The 23,407-nt window shown below is 47.8% G+C and overlaps 1 protein-coding gene across 1 annotated transcript; it reads right to left on the reverse strand.

Moving 5' to 3' along the window:
• Positions 1-269: 269 nt before the first annotated feature.
• C1S (complement C1s) lies at positions 270-10,777 on the reverse strand. The gene is made up of 11 exons (XM_065422127.1): positions 10,758-10,777; positions 10,129-10,333; positions 9,202-9,379; positions 8,750-8,875; positions 7,550-7,749; positions 7,067-7,220; positions 6,756-6,871; positions 6,165-6,243; positions 5,763-5,900; positions 4,001-4,075; positions 270-1,072 (listed from the first exon to the last, which is right to left on the reverse strand). Exons 1-11 carry the CDS (start codon positions 10,775-10,777, stop codon positions 270-272), a joined length of 2,094 nt encoding a protein of 697 aa, XP_065278199.1.
• Between the last annotated feature and the right edge of the window lie 12,630 nt (positions 10,778-23,407).

Genomic DNA, 23,407 nt, shown 5'->3' on the forward strand with positions numbered 1-23,407 from the left:
GATGGGTAAAGGTAAAAGGGGGCCTCTTTACCCAGCATGCTCTCTGTTCCTGCCCTGGCAATTCCAGTGGAGGAAGGAAGAGAGATGCCCCTCCCTGATGTAGTTACAATGGAATAGATAACCCATTGTTTCTGACTCCCTACTCTGGCACAGCCACAATGCAGTTGGTCTGTTGCACAAAGAGTAGATGGGATCAAAGGGCAGCCAATCTGCTGGGACATGTGACCTCAACACCTGGTGAGATGGCAGTGCCCTAGGGTGAGAAGGATCTATTTGTGTGATCCCTCTGCCACCTCGTATCGGCTCATGGTCCCCAAGATCCAGTCCCGGTAGCGCTGCACTCTGGTGTAAAGGCCATATGTGCCACACCGTGGTCCCCAGGAGACCAGGCCACCCACATAGTACCGAGTGTCATTGTGGGGGTCTTTGATGGCATAGGCTCCGCCACTGTCCCCGGAACAGCTGTCCTTTGTGCCATCTCCAGCACAGACCATGTTGTCAGTGAATTGGAAAGTGGTGGGATCAGCAGGTGGCTTCGGCTTAACACTACGGCATTGTGCCATGTCCACCACAGGGATCTGTGCCTTCATGAGATGGTAAACTCTGTTTCGGTCCTCTGTCCGGCCCCAGCCAGATATGTAGCCCAGTCTGCCTTTCTCCAGCTCATATTCAGGGGAACCACCAGGGAGGCAGAGTGGTGAGATCTTGGGGCCCATCTTCACAGGCGCCTTCAGCCTCAGCAGTGCAATGTCATTATCAAAATTTGTCCGAGCTTCTGGGTTTACCACCTTTGTCCAGTTAGGGTGAATGAACACTTCTTCTTCAAACAGCTGTATGGGCTCCTCCCTCTGGAGCTGTTGGTTGATGTTGGTTACCCCAGCATACATTGTGGGCTTGCTATTTGAATCATCCAGCACATGAGCTGCAGTCAGCACCCAGAGGTCCGAAATAAGTACCCCACCTCCCCGTGGGTTTTGGAATAAGACCTGCCAGGGGAAGTTGCCTGGCTTAGCACGGGTGCCCCCAAAAATCCTCTGCTGCTCCTGAATGGGTGTACTGGGGATCCCACAGACTAGAAGGGAAATAAAAATGGGAGAATTACCACTTGCTAGTAGGGTGGTTGTCTGTGCATCACTAAAAACCCCATAGTCCCCTCTCTCCTGTCTCCTTGACATCACCCTGGTTCAGAGTAACCTCTGTCCATGGCATTTCTATGTCAAATAATCTGCATCCAAAGTTTACAGAAAAGAAAAACTAAGGAACAGGGTTGTCAAACGATTAAAAAAATAATCACAATTACTTGTGAGTTTAATCACACTGTTAAACAATAATAGAATACCAATTTAAATATATTATAAATATTTTGGATGTTTTTCTACATTTTCAATATATTGATTTCAATTACAACTCAGAATACAAAGTGTACACTGCTCACTTTATATTTTTTTTATTACAAATATTTTGCACTGTAAAAAAGATAAAAGAAATAGTATTTGTCAATTCATCTCATACAAGTACTGTAATGCAATCTCTTTATCATGAAAAGGCAGCTTACAAATGTAGAATTTTTTTTACATAACTGCACTCAAAACCAAAACAATGTAAAACTTTAGAGTCAGAAGTCCACTCAGTCCTACTTCTTGTTCAGCCAATCGCTAAGACAAACAAGTTTATTTACATTTACGGGAGATAATGCTGCCTGCTTCTTATTTACAATATCACCTGAAAGTGAGAACAGGTGTTTGCATAACATTGTTGTAATATAAAGAGAGCACTGTACACTTTGTATTTTGTGTTGTAAATGAAGTGAATATATTTGAAAATGTAGAAAACATCCAAAAATATTTATTATAAATTTAAATTGGTATTCTATTATTGTTTAACAGTGTGATTAAAAGTGCAATTTAACGCAACAATTTTTTTAAATCTCATTAATTTGGTTTGCGTTAATTGCTTGAGTTAAATGCGATTAATTGACAGCCCATACTAAGCAAATTTGGAAATAAAAAGTTTGTTAACTTCAGTGAAGTATAAAAATGCCCATCCTTAAATTGTTCGCATTGCTGTTGAAGTCATGTTGGTTGAAGAAGAACTCAGTGTAGCTCAAAAGCTTGTATCTTCCACCAACAAAAGTGGGTCCTCACCCACCTTGTCTCCTATGCATCCTCAAATTCTAATGTAAGAAGTCAATAAATTCACTGTTAAAGTCACCCAAACAGGCTCAGTTCTGCCCTTTTATCACTGCCAAACTCATATCGTCCATCCACTGTACCAATCATTCTTGTTTTGCAATATATTCCCTTAAGACGAAGGATTTTGGTAAAGGCTGTAGAAAGAATTAAATCAGACAAACCCACTCTTCTGGAGAGTTTATACTGGACTCTGGATAGTCTGAAGCATAATGCACTGGTTTTACACATAGTTGTCTTTGATCTTTTGCCATCACACTCTTCTCTGCTCGTGGTGTGTAAATCCTATAGTGTAGGGGCATTGGTTAGGAGGGTCACAGGCAACGAGTCTCATGGATGCAGTGAAGCTGTGTGTTCTTTGAGGATAAAGTTGTCTGTGAGATTCAGCTTATTCAGTGATAAGACAAGGGCCCACACATAAGGCTTCTCACATTATCATAGTAATGCATCTGTGACATGCATCTGACGAAGTGAGTATTCACCCACGAAAGCTTATGCTCCAATACGTCTGTTAGTCTATAAAGTGCCACAGGACTCTGTCACATTATCGTAATCTGGGAAGTCTGTGACTTTCCATCTTTTGTGGATTTTATTCAATTACAGTTAATGTCCCTAGTTTAGAATGTTAGGTTGTACAATTGCCAGGCTACAGTTTCAAACTTCACTGAAACTTAATTCATTGTTCTGTCATGGAATTTCCTTAGTTTTATTTTTTAAAACATGTTTCAGGAGTTTCCCTTTCACAGGAGTCTATGCAGACATTGCAAGGTTCATGTCACAGAGTGGGCTGGCCCTTTCAGGGGGGCTAGCGTAGCCCCACCAGTGCCTAGTTATCCACCTCCCAGATGGTGAGTTTGAGCTGGACCTGGTGGTTGGTTCAGGTGGCCAGGTATCATATACCTGTAGCCACGAGGTGGTGCTTCCTATCAGAGGGAGCCTGCTGAATGAGTCACAGGTGAGAGACCTACAGAAGACCCAGAGAGCACTAGGGAAGAAGCTCTCCATACTAGCTAGAGGGAAAGGCCTGGCTGGAGCTAACTGTAGCAAGGGGCAGGAGCAACTCCCCCTTAAGGGGCAGATAGAGGCCCTGAGAAAGGATATTCAAGGTAGTCTGGCCAGGAGAGCATGGATGAGTATTGAAGAGAGTTAACATTTATGCTTTCCTAGGGGTCTAGGCTGGGTTTTCCAGCGAAGGTGGGTGAAGTCCCCTGTCTATTGCCCTGCTCCAACAGCACATAATGGACTGCTGAGCCCAGGAGGGGGCTACAAAAGAAGCTACATCCAAGAGAGGGTGAAAAGTTTATGTGGCCTGGTAAGGATGCACCTGACTAAACTGGGGAAGACCCAGCGTGAGGTTGCTGGACATCTGTTTTGTTTTTTAGACTTTTTTTGTTTACCTGCTGGAAAGGGATGAATTTTAATTTGTCTGAAGGGCTAAAACATGAGAACCAGCATAGCCAATAGTAGGGAAACTGAGGCGGCAGCAGGGTCCAATACTGGCTGCGGTGAGACCCTGTTCTGGTTCACTAGAAGACCGGTAGAGTTTATGTACTTCCCAGCTTCCTTCTGCTGCCCCCTCTGATCTTTCTCAGGAACCCACCAATCTCAGAAACACCCAATCTAATGTTACTCAAATTATCCAGTCAAATTCTACCCTGGAAAAGGAACCAACAATTTTTCAGGCAGATTGATTCAGCTTTCTTTAAATTAGAGAGAAGTGGTGGAGAGAAAACTGACTTTTAATGGTGATTGGGTCTCCACAAAACAAACAAACACACACACACACATACACACAAAGTTCTTTGTGATACCTGGGACACATGCTGGAAGCTCTGTTCCCATCTCTTTGCTCACCCATTTCCCACTGGCTGAACACCGATAAACCCCTTGGAAAACACAGAAGCATGGAAAGGATTTCAGTACAAAACATCATGAGAATGTGACTAACAACTCTGGGGAACTGGTTTTCTTAGATTCTGTGGCCAGAAGGGATGACTGTGATCACCTAGTCTGATCTCCTGCAAAACACAGGGCACAGAACTTCCCTTAATTTATTAATTCCTGTGTGAGCTAGAGCAGGTCTTTTAGAAAAACATCCAATCTTGATTTCAAAATGGCCAGTGATGGAGAATTCACAATGGCCCTTGGTCAGTTTTTCCAATGGATTAGTTACCCACCCTGTTAAAAATTTGCCTTATTTCCAGTATGAATTTGTCTAGTTTCAATTTCCAGCCATTGGATTTTGCTATACTTTTGTATGCGAGACTGAAGAGTCTATTATCAAATTTCTGTTCCCCATGTAGGTACTTATACACTGAGATCAAGTCACCCGTTAACCATCTCTTTGTTAAGTTAAATAGATTGAACTCCTCGAGTCTAACACTATAAGGTGTGTTTTCCAAACTTTTAATCATTCTCATAGCTCTTCTCTGAACCTTCTCCAATTTATCAGCATCTTTAATGAATTAGGGACCCAGAACTGGACCCAGTATTCCAGCAGTGGCCATATCAGTGCCAAATACAGAGGTAATATAATCTTCCTACAGCTATTCAATATTCCCATTTATACGTCCAAGGATCGCATTAGCTCTTTTGGCCACAGCATCACACTGGGAGTTCACAATTATCCACCACGACCCCCAAGTCTTTTTCAGGATCATGGCTTTCTAGGCTAGAATCCCCCATCCTACAAATATGGCCTACATTCTTTATTTCTAGATGCGTACATTTAGATTTGGCTGTACTAAAATGTTAAAACAAACTGTTTGCTTGTGCCCAGTTTACCAACCAAGCCAGATCTCTCTGTATCGGTGACCCGTCCTTTTCATTATTTACCACTGCCCCAATTTTTGTGTCATCTGCAAACTTTATTGGTGACAATTTAATGTTTTCTTCCAGCTCATTGATAAAAACCCTAAAAAGCCTAGGGCCAAGAACCAATGCCTGTGGGACCCCACTGGAAACACACCTGCTCCATGACACTGCCCCATTTACAATTACATTTTGAGACCTATCAGTTAGCCAGTTTTTAAAATAGTTAATGTGTGGGAAGGGAGAGATTACTGTGCAAAGGTGACAGACTGACAGTGAGTACAGCCCGGTAAGCAGCAGAGGGAGCTCCCCCTCACACAGACACAGAACCCCTGCCAATGTGCCTCAGCCCCTACCCTGGCAGGGAGTATGGTCTCTGTCCCATTAAATCCTTGACCTCTCTTCTGAAGCTGCCAGTGACAGAGACTATCAGTGTCAGTTGTGTGGTGGGTTTTTTGGTGGTTTGGGTACCTAGGAGCTAGACTGAGAGCTCACTAACACAATGCAAACAAACCACCAAACTCAGACACCATGGCAGTGGCCATTGAACAGGACCATCGGCTACAAGCCCACCCAATTAGGGGATTTTATCTGGGCGAGACTGGGCTACACCAACTAGTACAGTCTTCCCTAGGAATATAGTCCCAGCCTCAGCCCCATGAGGGGATCTTACTGGGGGCAGTCAGAATACAGCAATTGGATGATGCTCTTTCTTGGGCCTTTAATCACAGGCAGAGGCCACCGTGGCTGTGGAATGCCTACCGTCCCCTCTGGTTTGCAGGGTATAATATGGTCCTTCGCAGCCATAGCAGATACTGGCTCCGTACTGAGTCTTCTCAAATCCTGACTGGTAGGTGGCTCTGCCATTGTCAATAGTGTCAGGCACACCACAGTCCACAGCTGCAGAGAAAAACAGAAAGGACGGTTATCAAAGGGGCATCCCCACCCAACAATCCATTTACACTGTCTGACTAGGAACCACTGCAACTCCTCATTCGTCACTGGTCATCACTGCACTAGGCAGGCTCAGAGCCCATTCCTCATCCCCCTGTGAGTCACCCATTCCCCCACATCTAAGGACAGATTGAAACTAATGCCCTAACGCTGAAAGGCCCATATCCCATTTCCAGATCTCCTACAGCCATAGAGGAAAGGGACACTTACGGACACATTTGTGGTGCAAGTTGCTCCATTCTCCATTACTCTGGCAGCTGGAGTGAAAGGCTGCTAGGCTGCCTTGTTGCTGAGTGAAAGAAGAATGTGTGTCAGTTACTGAGAGTGAAATGTAACCGAATTAAGCTCCCCCATGGAGGGATTTCACTGAGATGTAGGGATATCTGCGGAGCAGTCAGGTATAGAGGGAGGCAGAGTACTAGGTTAGACAAGGCTATTGGTCTGACCTGGTCTGGAGTGGGGCGGAAGGTGTGATGTCATGGGGCTAAACAGGCCCAATGGTCTGAGTCAGCCATAGCAATTTCCTGTTTCAAGACCAGTGAGGGCGTCCAGAACCACTGCAGAGCTGTTGGGGAAGGGGTCCCCATTTGTTCAAGTGGTTCTGTGCTAAAATCTGCACACAACATATTCTCTCCCTGTCAGGTTTTTAGAAACTGACCTTCTGCTTCCATGGTGGGTAGGGAGGAAGGAGAAGGTGCTTCAGAGTGCCTGGGAGAGATACTTAGAGGTCAACAGGGTTCTCAGGACATCTGAGGGGAAGGGATTGTAGAACCCCATTGCAGGACTGGATGGGCAGCTTACCGTCACAACCTCATAACCTTTCATGCAGGTCACCTTCACGTAGTCCTTGAAGATGTAGTTGTCCTTTAGGGGGTCAAGAATAGAGTTTGGGGTGACACGCTGGGGACAGGGTATTGCTTTGGGGAGGAAAGAGGATATCAGTGACTGATCGGTTTGAGACTCACTCTCTCTTTTCCCACCTTTCTCTCTTTGACTCCCAGCCAGCAATCCCCCTTTCACCCAAGCAACAGGCATCAACTTAGCCAAACCATCTTTCCATCCTCTCTGTCTCAGAGCAGCAAAGTGAGCATTTTCCAAGGGTATTTACTCACGGTCCCCGAAGTAGCGCATTTTCCAGCCTTTCTTTTGTGCTGTTTTGTCTGTTTGGAAGACAATATCAAGAATATTGCTCCTGGTTTTAATTTCTGGAGGCCCTGGGAATTTGTTGCCACAATAGGGACCAAAATGTTGTTTTCCATCTGTGAACTGGGAAAATAATAAACAAGAAGCAATGACAAATTGGAAGAGAAGAGTAGGAGATAGAGAAAAAGTGACAGAGACAGAGTCAAGGGATGGGGGATCTTAACAGGGATATACAGATGGGATTAAGGTTGAGCAAGGAGAGGGGGCACTGAATGTGAGGGGAAGGAAATCTCTAGTGGGGGGGACACATCTGGGATTAGGGATGAGCAGGGAGAGGGGAACCCTGAGTGTGAGGGGAAGGGAATCTCTAGGGGGACATAGCTGAGATCAGGGGTGAGCAGGGTAAAGGGACCCCAGTCAGAGAGATCTCCTGTCTGTACCCCACCACCTACTGTTAAGCTGTCGGGGCAGTTCCCTTCTGAGTCGGCTGGTTCTATATCAAAGTCCCCACTCCTGATGTTCAGCACCACACGGTAGCCCGGCTCCAGGACCACGCGGTATTCACAGCTCAAGCTCTCAGGGTACAGGTTGGGGTAGTTGGGGCTGGACATTTCCCCTGACAGTTCAGTGAATACACTCCCACTGCAGTTCACTATGGTTGAGGAAGGAACATGGACAGGGAGGTCAGAAAGGGAAATGAGGGGAGAGCCCCCACCTTCCAATTCTCCTCCAGTGTAACCTGCATTAATCATGTCGAGACATTGTATCAGCCAGAAATGAGAATCTCCCCTTGGTGGACCAGGAGAGGATTGTTCTCCCATCCACTTTCTGGGGACCCCATTTCCTAGTGTCCTTAGCAGTGGCGCTCCGGGTCCTTCATCTGGGGAGACAACTGCACAGATCCCCCCGGAATGGGGGATGGCTCCTGAGCACCTGTCCTTTGGTTCAATCTCACCCCCTTTCAGCCTTCCAGAAACAATCCCCCTTCATCTCTGATTTGTGCCCCTTGCACACCTGCAGACAGTGTTTGTGTTACACAACCAACAAGGGCTTTGCCTAGCTGGCGGGATTTAGCTCTTTGAATGTACCCCTCTGATTCCCTGTGCATTTTGGGCTCCTCTCTGAGCTCCCTCAGTTTGTCAGTCTTTTCCTACAATTAAGGATCCCATTGCTGCCTACAGTACCCCAGGTGGGATCTCCCCAGAGCTCTATGGAGAAGGACTGTCCCTCTCCGTTCTGGGATGTGAGGCCTCTGAGACTGAGTCCCCTGCAGCTGAGCACAGTATCCCGGTGGGATACTATATTGATACTTTCCTGCTCCAGGATACCTCCATTTATGCAACCCCAAAAATTGCACTGGCCTCGCTGGAAGCCAAAACACTTTGCAAACTTCTGATTTACTGGTCTCTGTAGTTCTTTATTGCCTCCCATTGTTTAGTACTATTCCCCCCCATTCAGATGGTGAATCATTTTGCTATTCCCATTCTATATCCCATTGGTTTATTGTCCTGTACTCCCTGTTTATTGCACCTCCTTCCCCCTGTGCATTTCCTTAACAGCCAGACCACCGATGGAGAAGTTCCTCCCAGTTCAGTATCTGTGGTGCCTACATCACCTCCTGCTTTTGGGAGCAGCAGGTGTGAGGCTCTTACCTCCACACGTCTTCTGATCCTCATGCAGGAAGTACTCTGGGGGACAGGAGCAGAAGTAACCACCAATGTAGTTATTGCAATAGTGGCTGCAGGCATCCTCCATGAAATCCATGCACTCATTCACATCTGCAAGGAGTAAAGGGAGACCAGAGTGAGCCAAGCATGAGAGAGGAAACTGGGGGAAGATATCAGGTTACGATTAGGGAGTGGGGTAGACAGGGCACTGATGCCAAGCAGGGGAGGTCTCTGGAGTAGAAGCACTGAAGCAGAGTGCTGACTGGCTCTGCTGTGGAGAAGCTCACTCTGCTGGGGTCTCTCCCAGTTGGACAGTGATAGTACAGCACGGTGAGGAAGACCTTGGTGCAAAAGCCCCTCCCTCCTGCCAGTCCCTGGACACTGCTGTGCAGAAGCTCATGTCCACTCCAGAGACTCGGAGGCAGGCCCAGCCTTACCCACTGCAACATAATAGGCACTGAAACCAGTGAAACGCTCCTCATTGGAAAAGTCTGACTGGAAAGTCACAGTCAGGGTGTTATAAGGGACATAGAATTCCTCCAGGATTGGGGAGCCAGGGTCTCTGCTGCGCTTTCGCCCACAGAGCAGGCCCTCGACATGGTCACCGGACAGGATCTGCAGAGGACAGACAGAGAAGTCTTGTCTCACTAAAGAAATTTGTTGTTATCAACATTTGAGCCCCTTGGCACAATAGCAACATGCCCCATGTCTACACCCAAGCTCCCCGAGCAGCTCATTATTGTGCAACCAGTTACACTGCATAATTTATGGTTGTTCAGAGGTTAACTTTGAGTCATTTCAGGCTTACGTGTTTGGGTGCCAGTGTGAAGGTCAATGGCACTCATAGCTAAAATAGCCTTTGCACAACTAGGGTTCATTGACTGAGGATGTGACTGGAAGGGGGACATTAAAAGCGGTTGGGAGGGCATTTCTAATGGAGACAATGTGGAAGGGAAATGGGGGACGGGTGAGAGTGGACACTCGGCTGGCAAACTACCGGAGGCTCAGTGGCTGAGACAGCTGTGGAACGGAGCTGGTAGCTCTGCATATAACCCTGTAGTGAGAACAGGTGACGAGAGGGCATTGAAACTGAATTGGTTTAAACAGTGCTAGTGCAGATGCCAGGCAAAACTCAATTGATTCAGCCATGGCTAGTGTGAATGCACTGAATCATTTGTGCTTCAATGAGTTCAACACCAGGAGGGGCCGGTAGGTCCCCTATTCCAGTCCTGGGCTCCCATACAAAGCTCTGCCGATGACCTTCAGTTCTTCCCCACAGGCCCCACTGAGCTCTGCTGCTGCTCCTTAGTCCTGCCCCACAATCCCCTCTGTTCCACTGAGTGGGGGTGGATGGGGTACTGTACCTTCACAGAGTCATACTCGCAGTCCTGGGATGGCTCTATGTCTAGGTGGGTGAAATAGAGGCGGATGCCATACCCTGGGGGCACACTGATTTCCCAGGACTCCTTCACATCATTGGGGTACCCCTGAGGGTAGTTAGGGGACAGGATCTCGCCGTACATGGGGGCTGCATCAGCCCAGGCCAGGAGGCAACAGAGGATGAGCCACCTGAGAGAGGGAAGAGGAAGGCAATGTTACAGGAGTGTTCTATGTCTGATTATATGTAAATAGTTAATAGAAAAGTGCCAGTGGGTGGCTCTGAATATTAATATGTAGCATAGTTCCAGAGTTTTGCAGTAGCAATCAGACTTGCTGTTGTACACTGAGAATAGCTTCCTCTTGCAGCTCTTTACATGGAGCTCTTGCCAGGTGAGACATGGGCACTGATTCCATTCCCAGACCTAGTCTCCCACTTCCTGGCTGCTGGGAGTGCTACAGGGGCTGGGTCCAGCACCGCCTGGTGGTTAGTCCCTGCAGGGGAGCTAGGTCCCATTCTCTGTTTCCATCCCTTGCTCCCTGGGAGCTGGGAGAGCTGCATTGTTCATTAAATTATTAATAAGCCAAAGCTCCCCTTCTATACCCAGCAACTCACCACTTCTGCAAAAGTTCCATCCTGTGTCCTTCCTGAAAAGCCTCAGCTTCTGGACTTTGGAGTTACAGGACTGGGACAAAAACAACAGCACTGATTAGTGTTTTCTCTGTGTGTGCGTGCTTGGTGGGCAGGACAACAGCTTCAATGTCCCAACTCATGGGGAATGTGCCAAAGCAACTTTAGTTCCTATGCCTGGAGAGGAAGCTGTACCTCTCATCCAAACAACAGCACCTCCTGCACTATAGCACCTCAGCACCATGGTGGGGTGTAGGGGTCAGTACTGACTCAGAGTGGAGAGCACCCCTGTGAGTCACACACACCCAATCACACAGCATCCTCAAGCACCAGGCTAAGGTATTTGGATCAGTACTGACTCAAGCCAGAAAGTGCTCCCTGCTGAGTCACCCACCCTACAGCACAGAATCCCCTATACTATACTGGAGTCTGGTGACTACTGCTTTCCGCTGTACCACACAGATTAACCCCTTTCTGATCCAAGCAACCCAAACAATAGCAATTGGGAATGTTGTCCATGCCCATTTCTAATGTTAGTTTTGGAGATTTTACCTTCTCTCTCCGTCTTTGCCTCTGTTTCTCTCTCCCTGTCCTGTCTCTCTTTTTTTCTGTCTCCAGACCACATCCCAGTCAGCGATGTGGGGGATTGACAGGGAAGGGTCTGAGCCTTTTCTCACAATGCTGTAGCACCCCCTGCCTGTAGAATGTGGCTCCCTGCATCTCCTTCTCAGATAAAGCTTTTTCACGTCCTAAGCTCCCATCCAGGGGAATTTCCAGAGCCTGTTTCACAATCCCCTTGGCTGAGTCCCTGGGGTGGGAGCATGTGGATCTAGGCTGGGTTAGCACATGCTGGTTTTCGGGGAAATCAGGTGACTTTTGGGAAGAGGGAGGGCAAGGGAAATTCCAGCTGGAAGGAATTAATCTCTGACACACACACACACCCCACTCGCGGGAGGCTGGCAGTGAAGGTCAGAGGATTTGGAGAAGGAGGAGCCCTGATGAGAAGTCGTCAATAAAGGCTTTAAGTGTTAAGAAAAGATGCTGGCCCCTCAGCTCCAGACAGTAATAGAGCAGCCACCACAACCACACTGCCCCCTGCTAAAGTGCCTCACCATGACCCCTTCGAAGGAGAAAGGAGATTCAGTCTCTGCGGCCCATTCTCTCCTGGGTCTCTCTGCTTGAGGCTGCCAGCAAGGGCCAGTTAGTGTCAGTTGTTCTGCTGGTTTTTGCAGTGTGACCCCTTGCCATGTTAGGAAGTGGGCTGAGAGCCCACAAACTTGTTTCACATACAGCAACCCACCAATTGACCATGAGAGTCAACGTGGGGCCATCATCACAGTCAACCTGGGTCATGTTAGAATTGGGACCCTAGAGAAGTTTCATATCCTATTCCCAGACATTTCCCCTAAACCAGCCAGATTGAGGCCTGATTGGAGCCTGTGGCCTAGGGGTGAAAGGACACTTATCTCTTTCCTCAACCTCCCACCCCCAAGCCAGCCAAACCTCCTATCCTGGCGCTGGATTGGAAAGGATGCCCTTACAGGTTCCAACTCCCATTCCTACTCTTAGCAGTGAAATTATACATCTGAGGGCTTCACTCAAAGCGAGTGAGTTTCAGGTAGACATGGCTAATGTGCTAGCTAAACCCCACATAAACTCCACCTTTTTTCTAGGGTGGATGCAGGGTAATACCTGTAGCTTGATTTTAGTTGACTGAGGTGTAGCCTACGCAAGATAAAAGTGTTCTCTGCCTGGTTGCACATATGCATTCCATTCAGCCGTGTGCATGTCCAGTGTGCTGGAGCTGGTGAGTTTTCTGCCACAGTGTAGCTGTCAGGACGGCACATGTACCCTGTGCATCCTTATGGCCCCTGCGGAGGCTATATAAGGGCAGTACCTCCCCAATCCCCTTCAGTTCCTTCTCACTACCCATGGCCTGAGCTGGATCTCCCCATGTAACTTACCTCACCGTTTTGTCTCTGCCTTGTCAGTGACTTTATCTCTTTACTTTTTATGTAAATAGTTAGTTAGTTAGTTAGCAGTGAGTACCACTAGTTAGGCTTCCTTTATTGTTTTATTTTGTTTTTATTATTTAATAGTTTTCGGTGCTAGGCCCTTGTGGCATGCAGTGCTCAGTCACCGAACTGTAAGGCTCTCCATCATGTGGGGTGCCTATTCTGACGTTCCCCACTGATGTTATCTAGACCGGTGATCTGCTAGGTCACTCCAGTCTTTGACTCTGGGAGCCAGCCTTACCCTGCTCTGCTGTGAGAACCCTCACTCCTGGGCTGTTCACACACAGCCTCTGGCATGTAAGCTGCTCCCAGTTACTTGCAACCAAATGACACTAGCCAATATCTCTGGTCCCAGACACAACCCTAGGAACCTCCGTCTTAACACTTTCAATGTCCTTAAAACTTAGATGCTTCTCACCACAGGCTGGCTAGTTGCTCTTCAGCCAGGCTCTCCCCTTTGATCAGCACTTCAGTCACTTGGTGTGGTGTCTGTAGATGTAGGTGGAAGAGAAAGGAAGAGCATGGCAAATGTCCCGTTTATCATGTCCTTTCTTCCCTCTTGGCTTTGCCCTTACCACTTCAGAGTCAGGTGAGCATTACCACATCACAGTTCCAAACTGACCAAAGGAAGGGGAGTGACTCCCTCGAGAGTCCAACAGATTTTTTTGTTGCTGCCTAGGCCAGCGCCCTTTGTTTCTGTGAGGCTGGGCTGGGTTTGTCCCATACCTGCCATGATGAGGGGTGAACTCCCTCTCTATTCTTGGAGAGTTTTTGCCTGGGCTTGCTTTAAGCTATGAGAATACATTTTCAGCCTTATAACTATATACATTAAATTATAACCTATAACATTACTATAACATCACTATAACAACCAATAACACTATAACATCATGAGCCTTTCGAAGACACCCAACATGACAAACTTTGCATTGGATAGCACACAATCATTTTACAAGGATGATCATGGGGGTGCTGGGTGTTCCCCTGAGGTACAGAGCGTCACACCTATCCCAAATAAAGACCCCACACATAGGAGCTAGCACAGCAGTGGGCAAGTACTTTGAGCAGTTGCCAAACTGCTGCTGCTGTTGGGCTTAAAAGCTGGTCTGCTCACTCTTCCCACCAGTCTGGTGGTGTAGCCAATCAGGCAGCCTACTACAAGCCAGCTGTGTTCACTAGGTTGCCTGGAGACTGGCTCTGCTGCAGGCCCTGATTCCTGACAACCCTGGCACCGTCTTCAGTATCAGTGCGCACCATGTTGAGGACTGGTGCAATCTTCAGCCTTGACACCAGTTCCATGCCCTGTCTTTGCGCCTACAGCCTTAGTAGCAGGCCAATTCTCAGAGTGGGCACTGGCCACGGCTTACACTACGGCACTGCTACAAAATCCTTCCCGGTACTGAGTCTTGACATGATAATCTTTACATCTTGGAACACATTTGTGGTACCGTCTACCATGCCTGCATCAGTACCAATACTGGCCTCTTCACAATGGACTACAGACAAGTCAGGTTGCCTAGTGGGCCCACTGATTATTCAGCTGACTCTTTGCAGTCTGGTTTAGAGTCCTCCAGTACTCCACTAGGTCCACTTATTTAGTTAAGTGGAAACATTTTTTGATCTGGTCCACTAGTCAGGGAATACAGCCAGCAGAGGCTAAGATTCAGGACATTTTAAAGTACTTCTTACATCTTAAATCCTCAGGCCTTTCTCTAAATTGCCTGAGACTCCAGCCATTTCAGCTATCCTTCTTCCCATTCAAGTGAGAATCCACAGTGATGGGGCCTCACAAGTACCACAGGTAGAGTAGGAACTTCTCTGTACCACTGCTATCCCTTCCCTTGGTTTTGGTCCCTTCTTTTCACTTATGCCCCCAAATCTCCTCCTTTTCTGAATTTAATAATGGCTCAGAGGTCTTGGCTGTATTTTTTCTGAGTCCCCTGTGTTCTCTCTAAAACAACACCCCCCCACACAGGGATTCCTGTTTTACAAGCTAGACATCCAGATACTTAATTTAATCACCAGCCCTTTCTTATCTTAATCACTCTGCCTCTGTTTCTAAACAAAATACTGATTCCCTGTCCCAGGGGCACCTGTCCTCTGCAGAACTTATACATTTCACACTAATGCTGTGCTGTAGTTAAGAGCTCCACCGGCGAGCTCCCACACCTCCTGTACAAAACTCAGGGCGGGGCTCCCGCCCTCCCTGCCCCCCTCAAATGGCGCCCTTGCTAAGGATGTCAGCCCTGCCCATCCTAGCTAATAGCCATTGATGGACTTATCCTCCATGAACTTATCTAGTTGCTTTTTTAACCCTGTTATAGTCTTCACCTTCTTAATGATTCCCAACATTCTGTTTGCTTTTTTGATTGCCACTGTACATTGAGTGGAGGTTCTCAGAGAACTATCGACAATGACTCCAAGATTTCTTTCTTGAGTGGTAATAGATAATTTAGACCTCATCATTTTATATGTGTAGTTGGGATTATGTTTTCCAATGTGCATTACTTTGTGTTTATCAACACTGAATTTCATCTTTGCAGTCTGCTTTGAACTTAACTATCTTGAGTAGTTTTGTATCGTCTGTTTACCCCTTTTTCCAGATCATTTATGAATATGTTGAACAGAACTAGTCCCAGTAAAGACCCCTCGGGGACACCACTATTCACCTCTATCCATTCTGAAAACTGACCATTTATTCCTACCCTTTGTTTCCTATCTTTTAACCAGTTATTGATCCTGGAGAGGACCTTCCCTCTTATCCCATGACAGCTTACTTTGCTTAAGAGCCTTTGGTGAGGGACCTTGTCAAAGACTTTCTGAAAATCTAAGTACATGGTATCCACTGGATCACCCTTGTCCATATGCTTGTTGACCACCTTAAAGAATTCTAGTAGATTGGTGAGGCATGATTTCCCTTTACAAAAATCATGTTGACTCTTCCCCAACAAATCATGTTCATCTATGTGTCTGATAATTCCGTTCTTTACTATAGTTTCAACCAGTTTGCCTGGTACTGAAATTAAGGTTACCGGCCTGTAATTGCCAGGATCACCTCTGGAGCCTTTTTAAAAAATTGGTGTCACATTAGCTGTCCTCCAGTCATCTGGTACAGAAGCTGATTTAACTGATAAATTACATACCACAGTTAGTAGTTCTGCAGTTTCACCTTTGAGTTCCTTCAGAACTCTTGAGTGAATGTCATTTGGTCCTGGTGACTTATTACTGTTTAATTTATCAATTTGTTCCAAAATCTATTGTACTGACTCCTCAATCTGGGACAGTTCCTCAATGCATTTGTCACGTAAAAAGACTGGCTCAAGTTTGGGAATCTTCCTCACATCCTCAGCCATGAAGACCAATGCAAAGAATTAAATTTAGTTTCTCTGCAATAGCCTTATCATCCTTGAGTGCGCCTTTAGCATTTTGATCATCCAGTGGCCCCACTGGTTGTTTAGCAGGCTTCCTGCTTCTGATGTACTTTAAAAAAATTGCTATTACTTTTTGAGTCTTTAGCTAGCTGTTCTTCAAATTCTTTTTTGGCCTTCCTAATTATATTTTTACATTTCACTTGCCAGAGTTTATGCTCCTTTCTATTTTACTCAATAGGATTTCACTTCCACTCTTTAAAGGATGCCTTTTTCCCTCTCACTGATTCTTTTACTTTGTCGTTTAGCCATGATGACACTACTTTGATCCTCTTACTATGATTTTTAATTTGGGGTATACATTTAAGTTGAGCCTCTATTATGGTGTCTTTAAAAAGTTTCCATGCAGCTTGCAGGGATTTCACTTTTGGTGCTGTGCCTTTTATGTTTAATTAACCTCCCCGTATTTGTTTAGTTCCCCTATCTGAAATTAAATGCTACAGTGTTGGGCTGCTGTGGTGTTTTCCCTGCCACAGGAATATTAAATTTAATTATATTATGGTCACTATTACCAAGCGGTCCAGCTATATTCACCTCTTGGACCAGATCCTGTGCTCCACTTAGGACTAAATCAAGAATTGCCTCTCCTCTTGTGGGTTCCAGGACTAGCTGCTCCAAGAAGCAGTCATTTAAGGTGTCAATAAACTTTATCTCGGCATCCCATCCTGAGGTGACATGTACCCAGTCAATATGGGGATAGTTGAAATCCCCCATAATTATTGAGTTTTTTATTTTAATAGCCTCTCTAATCTCCCTGAGCATTTCAACATCACTAACACCATCCTGGTCAGGTGGTCAGTAATATATCCCTACTGCTATTGTTACCTATCATCTCGGTGTTCTTGGGGAACCAGGGCGCAGTGTCCAGCCTGTCTGACTCACGAAAGACCTTCCCCCCCCCCCCCCCAGCCTCTTCTTGAACCAAAGCTGTACAAAAAGCAATGAAGAGGCAGTGGAAGACACACCTAAACCCCTCCGGACAAGGGTGACAGGATTAAGGAAACTCCCCTAGCCTCATCTGCATCGAAGATGGGACAGGGAGGCATCCCAATTAGCATACAGAATGGAGAACAGCAATTCCAAGTCAAGAACCACACTGAACTCTGGGACCAGAAAAGCAGGGAAGGGGAATCTCTGCTCCAGATGTTAATGAACCCACATCTGCACACACCCAGCTCAGTAGTTATCAGACCAATTCTAGTAATAAATCTTTTATTGGTATCCACAATACTGAAGCTGCCTAATTGCATTGTGAGCTCCCTCAGAGGAACACCGCCTATAGCCAGGAATGAGCAGTTCCTATTGTCTAGCCTGAACTAAACAACTTTGGTATATTCCCTTGAGCCATCAGTTTACCCATATACAAATCTAGTGTTCTCCCTTGAACCATTGTTCTTTCCCTACAAAAACACCTACCCATGCTCAAGTAAGTGTTCTGATGCCTAGATCCAAAATCTGCATCAGTTCCATTGGGACTTCATCTTCTCCTGACTGATCATGCTGGGGGCTCTGCCTGTCTCCAGCACTCAGGACCCTCAGCTACCACCACCATCTGGGAACCCCAATCAATTCAAGCTTCACGGAGTGGTGAGAACCTAGCTTTCTCTCTCTCTGTATAGCCTTCTATATTATAACTGTTTTGTTTGTTTGGCTTCCCTTGTATGGTTATTACCTGGCAATAAATAACTTTCATAGTTAAGCTGGTTGCTTCTCTCTCTCCTCCTCGTGGGTGTTTTTTGGCTTCCCCTTTCTCTCTGCAGCAATGCTCCTCGTACCTAAGCTAAAGATCCCTGCAGCGCCCAAAAATCCTGTGGGGTTTGCTCATCAAGTGGGTTACTACCAGAACAATTGTAATGTGAAAGTGGGAACAGGGATGTGCTGAACCTGGGACATATGAGGGTGGCAGCTTGGAAGTGCTGTTCGACCCAGCCTGCTCAGGGGTACTCTATTCCAGTGTGGTGCCCATGGCATATGAGGGTGACAGCTTGGAAGTGCTGTTCAACCCAGCCTGCTGAGTCCAAGGGCATATAAGAGGTCAGCTTGGGAGTGCTGATTTACCCAGTCCTCTCAGACGTTCTCTGTTGATGAGTGTGTGTGTGTGTGTGTGTGTGTGTGTGTGTTTGCCTGATTCTGGGGCTGGAAGAACCCAGCCCTAGGGAACCTAGGTCCTACAGGATAGCTCCATTGGGAGGAAACTTGGAGAAGGGAGAAGTAGAGCTGCGTATGAGAACACAAGTGACACAAGCAGTACATTGATAGAATTACAGACAGCCCCCCCCCCCGAAGAGTAACCTTAATAAATGAGCGTACCCCAAAGTAATGGGAAAAATTGGTAACAAATTGGTGGAGGAACGCGGGCAGCACATGACCCTAATCACGTGGTACTTGTTGAGTAGTTGCTGCAGAGTGGGGAAACAGGCTCAGACCTGAGCAAATTGTCTCTTCCTTTTTCAGCGGGCCCAGCACAGGGAGACGCCCCCAGCCAACGTTTAAGTTGAGACTCGTGCTTAGAATACTTGTAGGACCGTGCAACAAGGAGTTAAGAATTGTGCCTTAAAAGTAAAGTAAAGATTTTAGCGCAATACTGTGACTGTGTGAAAGGGCTTTTGATAGGGATCATTAGTGAGATAAGGGAAGTAGAGATGACTGGAAAAAAAAACCACTTGGCTGCTTGCTTGAGAAAGGAGAAAACCAACAGGATAGAGAGATGATGTGGTGGGGCGGCTGCCCCACCCCTATGAGAGATTGGGCTAGGGCAGGCCAGAGCAGCTGCGCCGAGAGGCAGCCAATCAGGGAAGGCCTGAGGGAGAGCCAATGAGGGCTGAGCAAGTGGCGGACAATCAGGGCCAGGCTCAGCACTATATAAAGGCTGCCTAGGAGAGGAGCAGGCAGTCTCTCCCAGACCTCCAACAGGGAAGGTCTGTCTCCTGAGCTAGGAGACCAGCACCTGGGACAGTGCAGTGCTGGGCAGGCTCGGGGGAGCAGAAGGGAACTCCAGCCTGCTACCTGCCAGGCTGTAGGCTCTGAGGGAAGGGCCTAAAGGGTGCAAAGGGTCAGAGGGGAAGTGACCCAGGGAGAGCGGACAGCAAGCGAGGGGAGAGAAGGAGGGTAGGGAGGCAGCTGCTAGAGGGTCCCTGGGTTGGGACCCAGAGTAGTGGGTGGGCCTGGTTCCCCCCCTTCCCCCTTATATTGCAACTGGCTGTGGGAAGTGGCCATATTGGACTGCACCATACCCCTGAAGGAAGGGGTTAGACTTTGGGAGTGGCTGGCCACTGTGGCAGGTGAAAGACTGCTGTTAGCCCACCCCCGGAAGGGGGTGAGAATGGACTAGGGGGCACTACCAGAGGGCAGTGTCCTGAAGGGGACGCCGTGAGCAGAAGGGAGCAATGCGGGTTCAGGCGCCAACAGAAGGCGAGGGACGGATGGGACACCACCAGGAGAGGGCGCTCCCGATGGACTGAGCTAATTCCTGGGAGCAACCAGCGGGAGGCACCGCAGGGGTGAGTCTCAACCCTGTCACAGATGGATAATGAAAAAGGGGAAATACCCCTGGGAAAGGAGGTGCTCTAAGGGAACTAACTCCAGGAAACAGCCCCGGTGTTGCCAACACAGAGTGCCCGAGGACAGCAACAGCGAGGTTCGTGGCCTGGTGTGCTTCGCGTCAATAAACACACCAGGTGGAGAAGCAAACAAAGTTTATTTGAGATCTCAAAGCGGTGCTAGGAGACAGGCACGTCTCAAATCAAGCACACTAACAGAAACAGCTTTTCTTCTTTTATACATTTTGCAGTTAAGCCTCATTCCCCCCCCCTTTCCCCACTACCCCTCCCTTCCTTCCCATTCCTCTCTTTCCACCCCTCCCGTCCCTGGTAATAGTTACTAAGCAAATAACGATTACATTTAAGCAGTTAAGTCATTCTTGGCAGCTATAAGCCTAGCTTGTTAGTAACTTCTTTAAACCGTTATCTTGTCCTTTTTCCCTTCAGCCAGAAACATGCAGGCCTCATTATTACCGCTTGCTACCGGTAAGGGGGGTTACCACTGATAGCAGGCCGCTTACACATTCCACTTGCACCTGGCTTTTGAGGTCGATTAGAGTTTAAACATGGAAGGAGAGTTCGGTTCATTTTAGGCATAGTGCAGGAAGGCTTCATTGACACTTGTGATTTTCCACCCTCCCGAGTTACCTAGGGTGATGGTGATGCCTAATGACGTCAACAACTCCCTCCTTTGAGAATACTCAACAAGCTTTTGGCTGAGTTTTCTCATATTCTGTGGACAAGATATGATTGAGTGCTATAAAGCTGGGGTTTTCAATGAGAGGATATGCTGGGATTTCTGGGGAACGGGGGGCACAAAGCTTACGGAGGAGCAATTTAAAACAAGCAGTCAGGAGGAGGGTGACCAAGCACAGTACCACACCTGTGAGGAGGAGACGCACAAGGCCACCCCCCAGTCCTCCCAGGTCGGGCAACCAACTCCAAAGGGAATCAAAACCTGTGGGTTCCCTTTCCTGGGCCTTCCACTGCTCAAAAGCCTGTTCGGCTGACAGGATGTGCTTGTTAATGTCCTGTGAGTTTTCCGGGACATAAGTACAACATTCACTTCCAATAAGGGCACACACCCCGCCCTGGGAGGCTAAAACATAATCTAAGGCCTGTCTATTTTGTAGGGACAGCAACCGGAGCTGGTAAAGCTCTGAGTTAAGGCTTTTCTCTATGGCCAAGGTTTCACTGGCGAACTTGGTGAGAAACACAGAGAGCCTACGATAAAATTGGGTTAGCCGTCCTACCCCATAGGATGGGAGGAGGATCATACCCAACCTGTCTCCTTCTGTAATGGGCTCTGGGGTGGCATACAAAGATCTACGCTGTCTGGGGCGGCCAGGGGGCAGTTTAGGGAGGACACGAAGGGGAGGGGCAAGATATCCTAGATAGCAGCTCCCATACCACCGATGTGGTAGCCACTTATAGGCAGAAATTCCGCAAATGTAAAAGGAGTGGCCATTTCCTACCAAGCCATTATGACCGCTGTGCCACCTATTTGTTTCTTTGTCATTAAACGTTCCGAACCGGGCGGTAGAGTTGGATTTGCCATTAACATAGACAGGGACAGAAGCATCACTGTCAGGGGATAAATAATACTGACAGGTGCTATTCCCAGCGGACCAGGTGTGATTGCTGGACTTGAACTGTCGATAGCACACCAACCCGGGGGCCACTGACCGCAGCCTAATAGGGGAAGGGATTTGCGTTGAGTTGGCCTGTGGCTTCCAGGGGTCATCCCTTAATGCATACTGGGATTCAATGGTACAGTTTTGCGACAAGGGGGTACCCGAGGTATTTCTTCCCCTACTGAACCATCCCCAACAGATATCTGACCAATTTTGGGGAACCGCCCTCCAGGGTAACCCTGCTGCGTGGTGCGGGACTTGGGAACATACCCAGCAGTTAGAGAGGTTGAACTCTTGGGCAAAGACCCCTTCAAGGACTCATATGTGTTTGTTTCCAAGTCAGTAAGGATCCCTTTCCATCCCGCATGTGGTCGGGGGGAAACGGGAGGTAACGAGAGGAGTGTCCCTATGGCAAAGAGTACCACTGTGGCAGACCCTGGACCTGAACTCATGCTGGGCAGGTGACCCTAAGGCCTAACAATTACAATTCCCCAAATACCCACAAAATAACAATTACCAATAGCAGGCAGATTAAAAGCAAAAGGGACCAGGCCACCAGGTTAGGCCGGCCCTGTGAAAATAAACACAACCAACGCTCGGAGTTCTCGCGGGGAGTGCGCTGTGACTGTCCAAAGAGGCTACAGGGCATTCCCCGCAGACCTTATTGTCGCCTGAATAACAGTTTAAGTCCCAGGTCGTAGCTGGCAGTCTTTTCCGTAGGCTGGACGGTCCACCGTTCAGGAGCGGGCACTGCTTTTAGACGAGAGTGATGGATCCAGTTCTTGTGTCCTTCGACCTTTGCTGCTGTATGGGAGACCAGCAGGACGGTGTGGGTTCCCTTCCACTTCTCTTGGAGAGGCTCGTCCTTCCAGGTCCGAACGAGTATGGAGTCACCTGGCTGCAAGGAGTGGATCGGGGCATCCAGCGGGAGAGGCTGCAAATCTTTGGTATATCTGTGGAGAGAACAAAGAACAGCAGACAGAGAGCACATGTACTGAGATAAGAAACCACAGCCTACCTCCCACTCCCCTGCCAGAACCGGTGTACCGTTCATAGGCCATGCCCTTCCAAACATAATCTCGAAGGGACTGAGCCCTAACCTGCCCTTTGGGAGAGCGCGAATGCGGAGCAAAACAAGGGGTAGAGCATCAGGCCACTTAAGGGAAGCCTCTTGACAGACCTTTGAGAGGTGCCGCTTAAGTGTCTGATTTGTGCGTTCCACCACCCCACTGGCCTGCGGTCGCCATGGAGTGTGGAGCTTCCAGGGGATTTGCAGGGCATCCGATATCTTCTGAACAACTTGAGATGTGAAGTGTGTTCCGTTGTCAGATTCCATCCACTGGGGGAGTCCGAAGCGAGGAATGATCGATCTCCTTGACAAATTTAAGAGCCACCGTTTTGGCAGTGTTGTTACGACATGGGAAGGCTTCAGGCCATCCGCTGAATCGATCCACTAAGATGAGAAAGTATCTGAATCCTTGGGTCCGGGGGAACTCAGTAAAATCTATTTGCCAAACTAGTCCTGGGCCTGGGGTAGGTTCCAGAGTGGCTGGTGGCACTGACACTCCTGGTCGAGGGTTGTTCTTTTGGCAGACTAGACATTCAGCCTGCACCTGGGAGGCTAGAGGCCTAAGTCCAGAGGTTAGAAAATATTTATTCATAAGCTGGGTAAGAGCCTCTTTTCCTGCGTGGGTAGACTGATGTAGTTTCTGTAGTACTGGGCATATTAGATTCCTTGGTAGGAGGATTTTTCCTTCCGTGGAGTGGAGCCATCCCTCCTTTTCCCGGAGCCTAAGTGTGTCGGCTAGGTTCCTCTCTTCGTGAGAGTACTGAGGGGTCGGGAGCTCCCCCACTGATGGGATGAGGGCATGCATATGGGCATCTTCAGCTTCCTGTGGTTCCAGGGTAGCAGCTCGCTTGGCCTCTCTGTCCGCCCTGGCATTACCCTTACCCACATCTTGATCTTCTCTTTGATGAGTCTTGCAGTGCATCACTGCTACCTCTGAGGGGAGCTGTACC

The sequence above is a fragment of the Emys orbicularis genome, chromosome 1, assembly GCF_028017835.1.
Source record: "Emys orbicularis isolate rEmyOrb1 chromosome 1, rEmyOrb1.hap1, whole genome shotgun sequence".
Lineage (NCBI taxonomy): Eukaryota > Metazoa > Chordata > Testudines > Emydidae > Emys > Emys orbicularis.

What these genes read in the sequence shown, in the direction of transcription:
- C1S (XM_065422127.1), bottom strand. Translation starts at nt 10,777, where the DNA reads ATGGAACTTTTGCAGAAGTG. An exon ending in ATGGAACTTTTGCAGAAGTG is followed by an intron (nt 10,334 to 10,757) that starts GTGAGTTGCTGG and finishes TCCCTCTCTCAG; the next exon opens with GTGGCTCATCCTCTGTTGCC. An exon ending in GGATCAGAAGACGTGTGGAG is followed by an intron (nt 7,750 to 8,749) that starts GTAAGAGCCTCA and finishes CCTCAACCATAG; the next exon opens with TGAACTGCAGTGGGAGTGTA.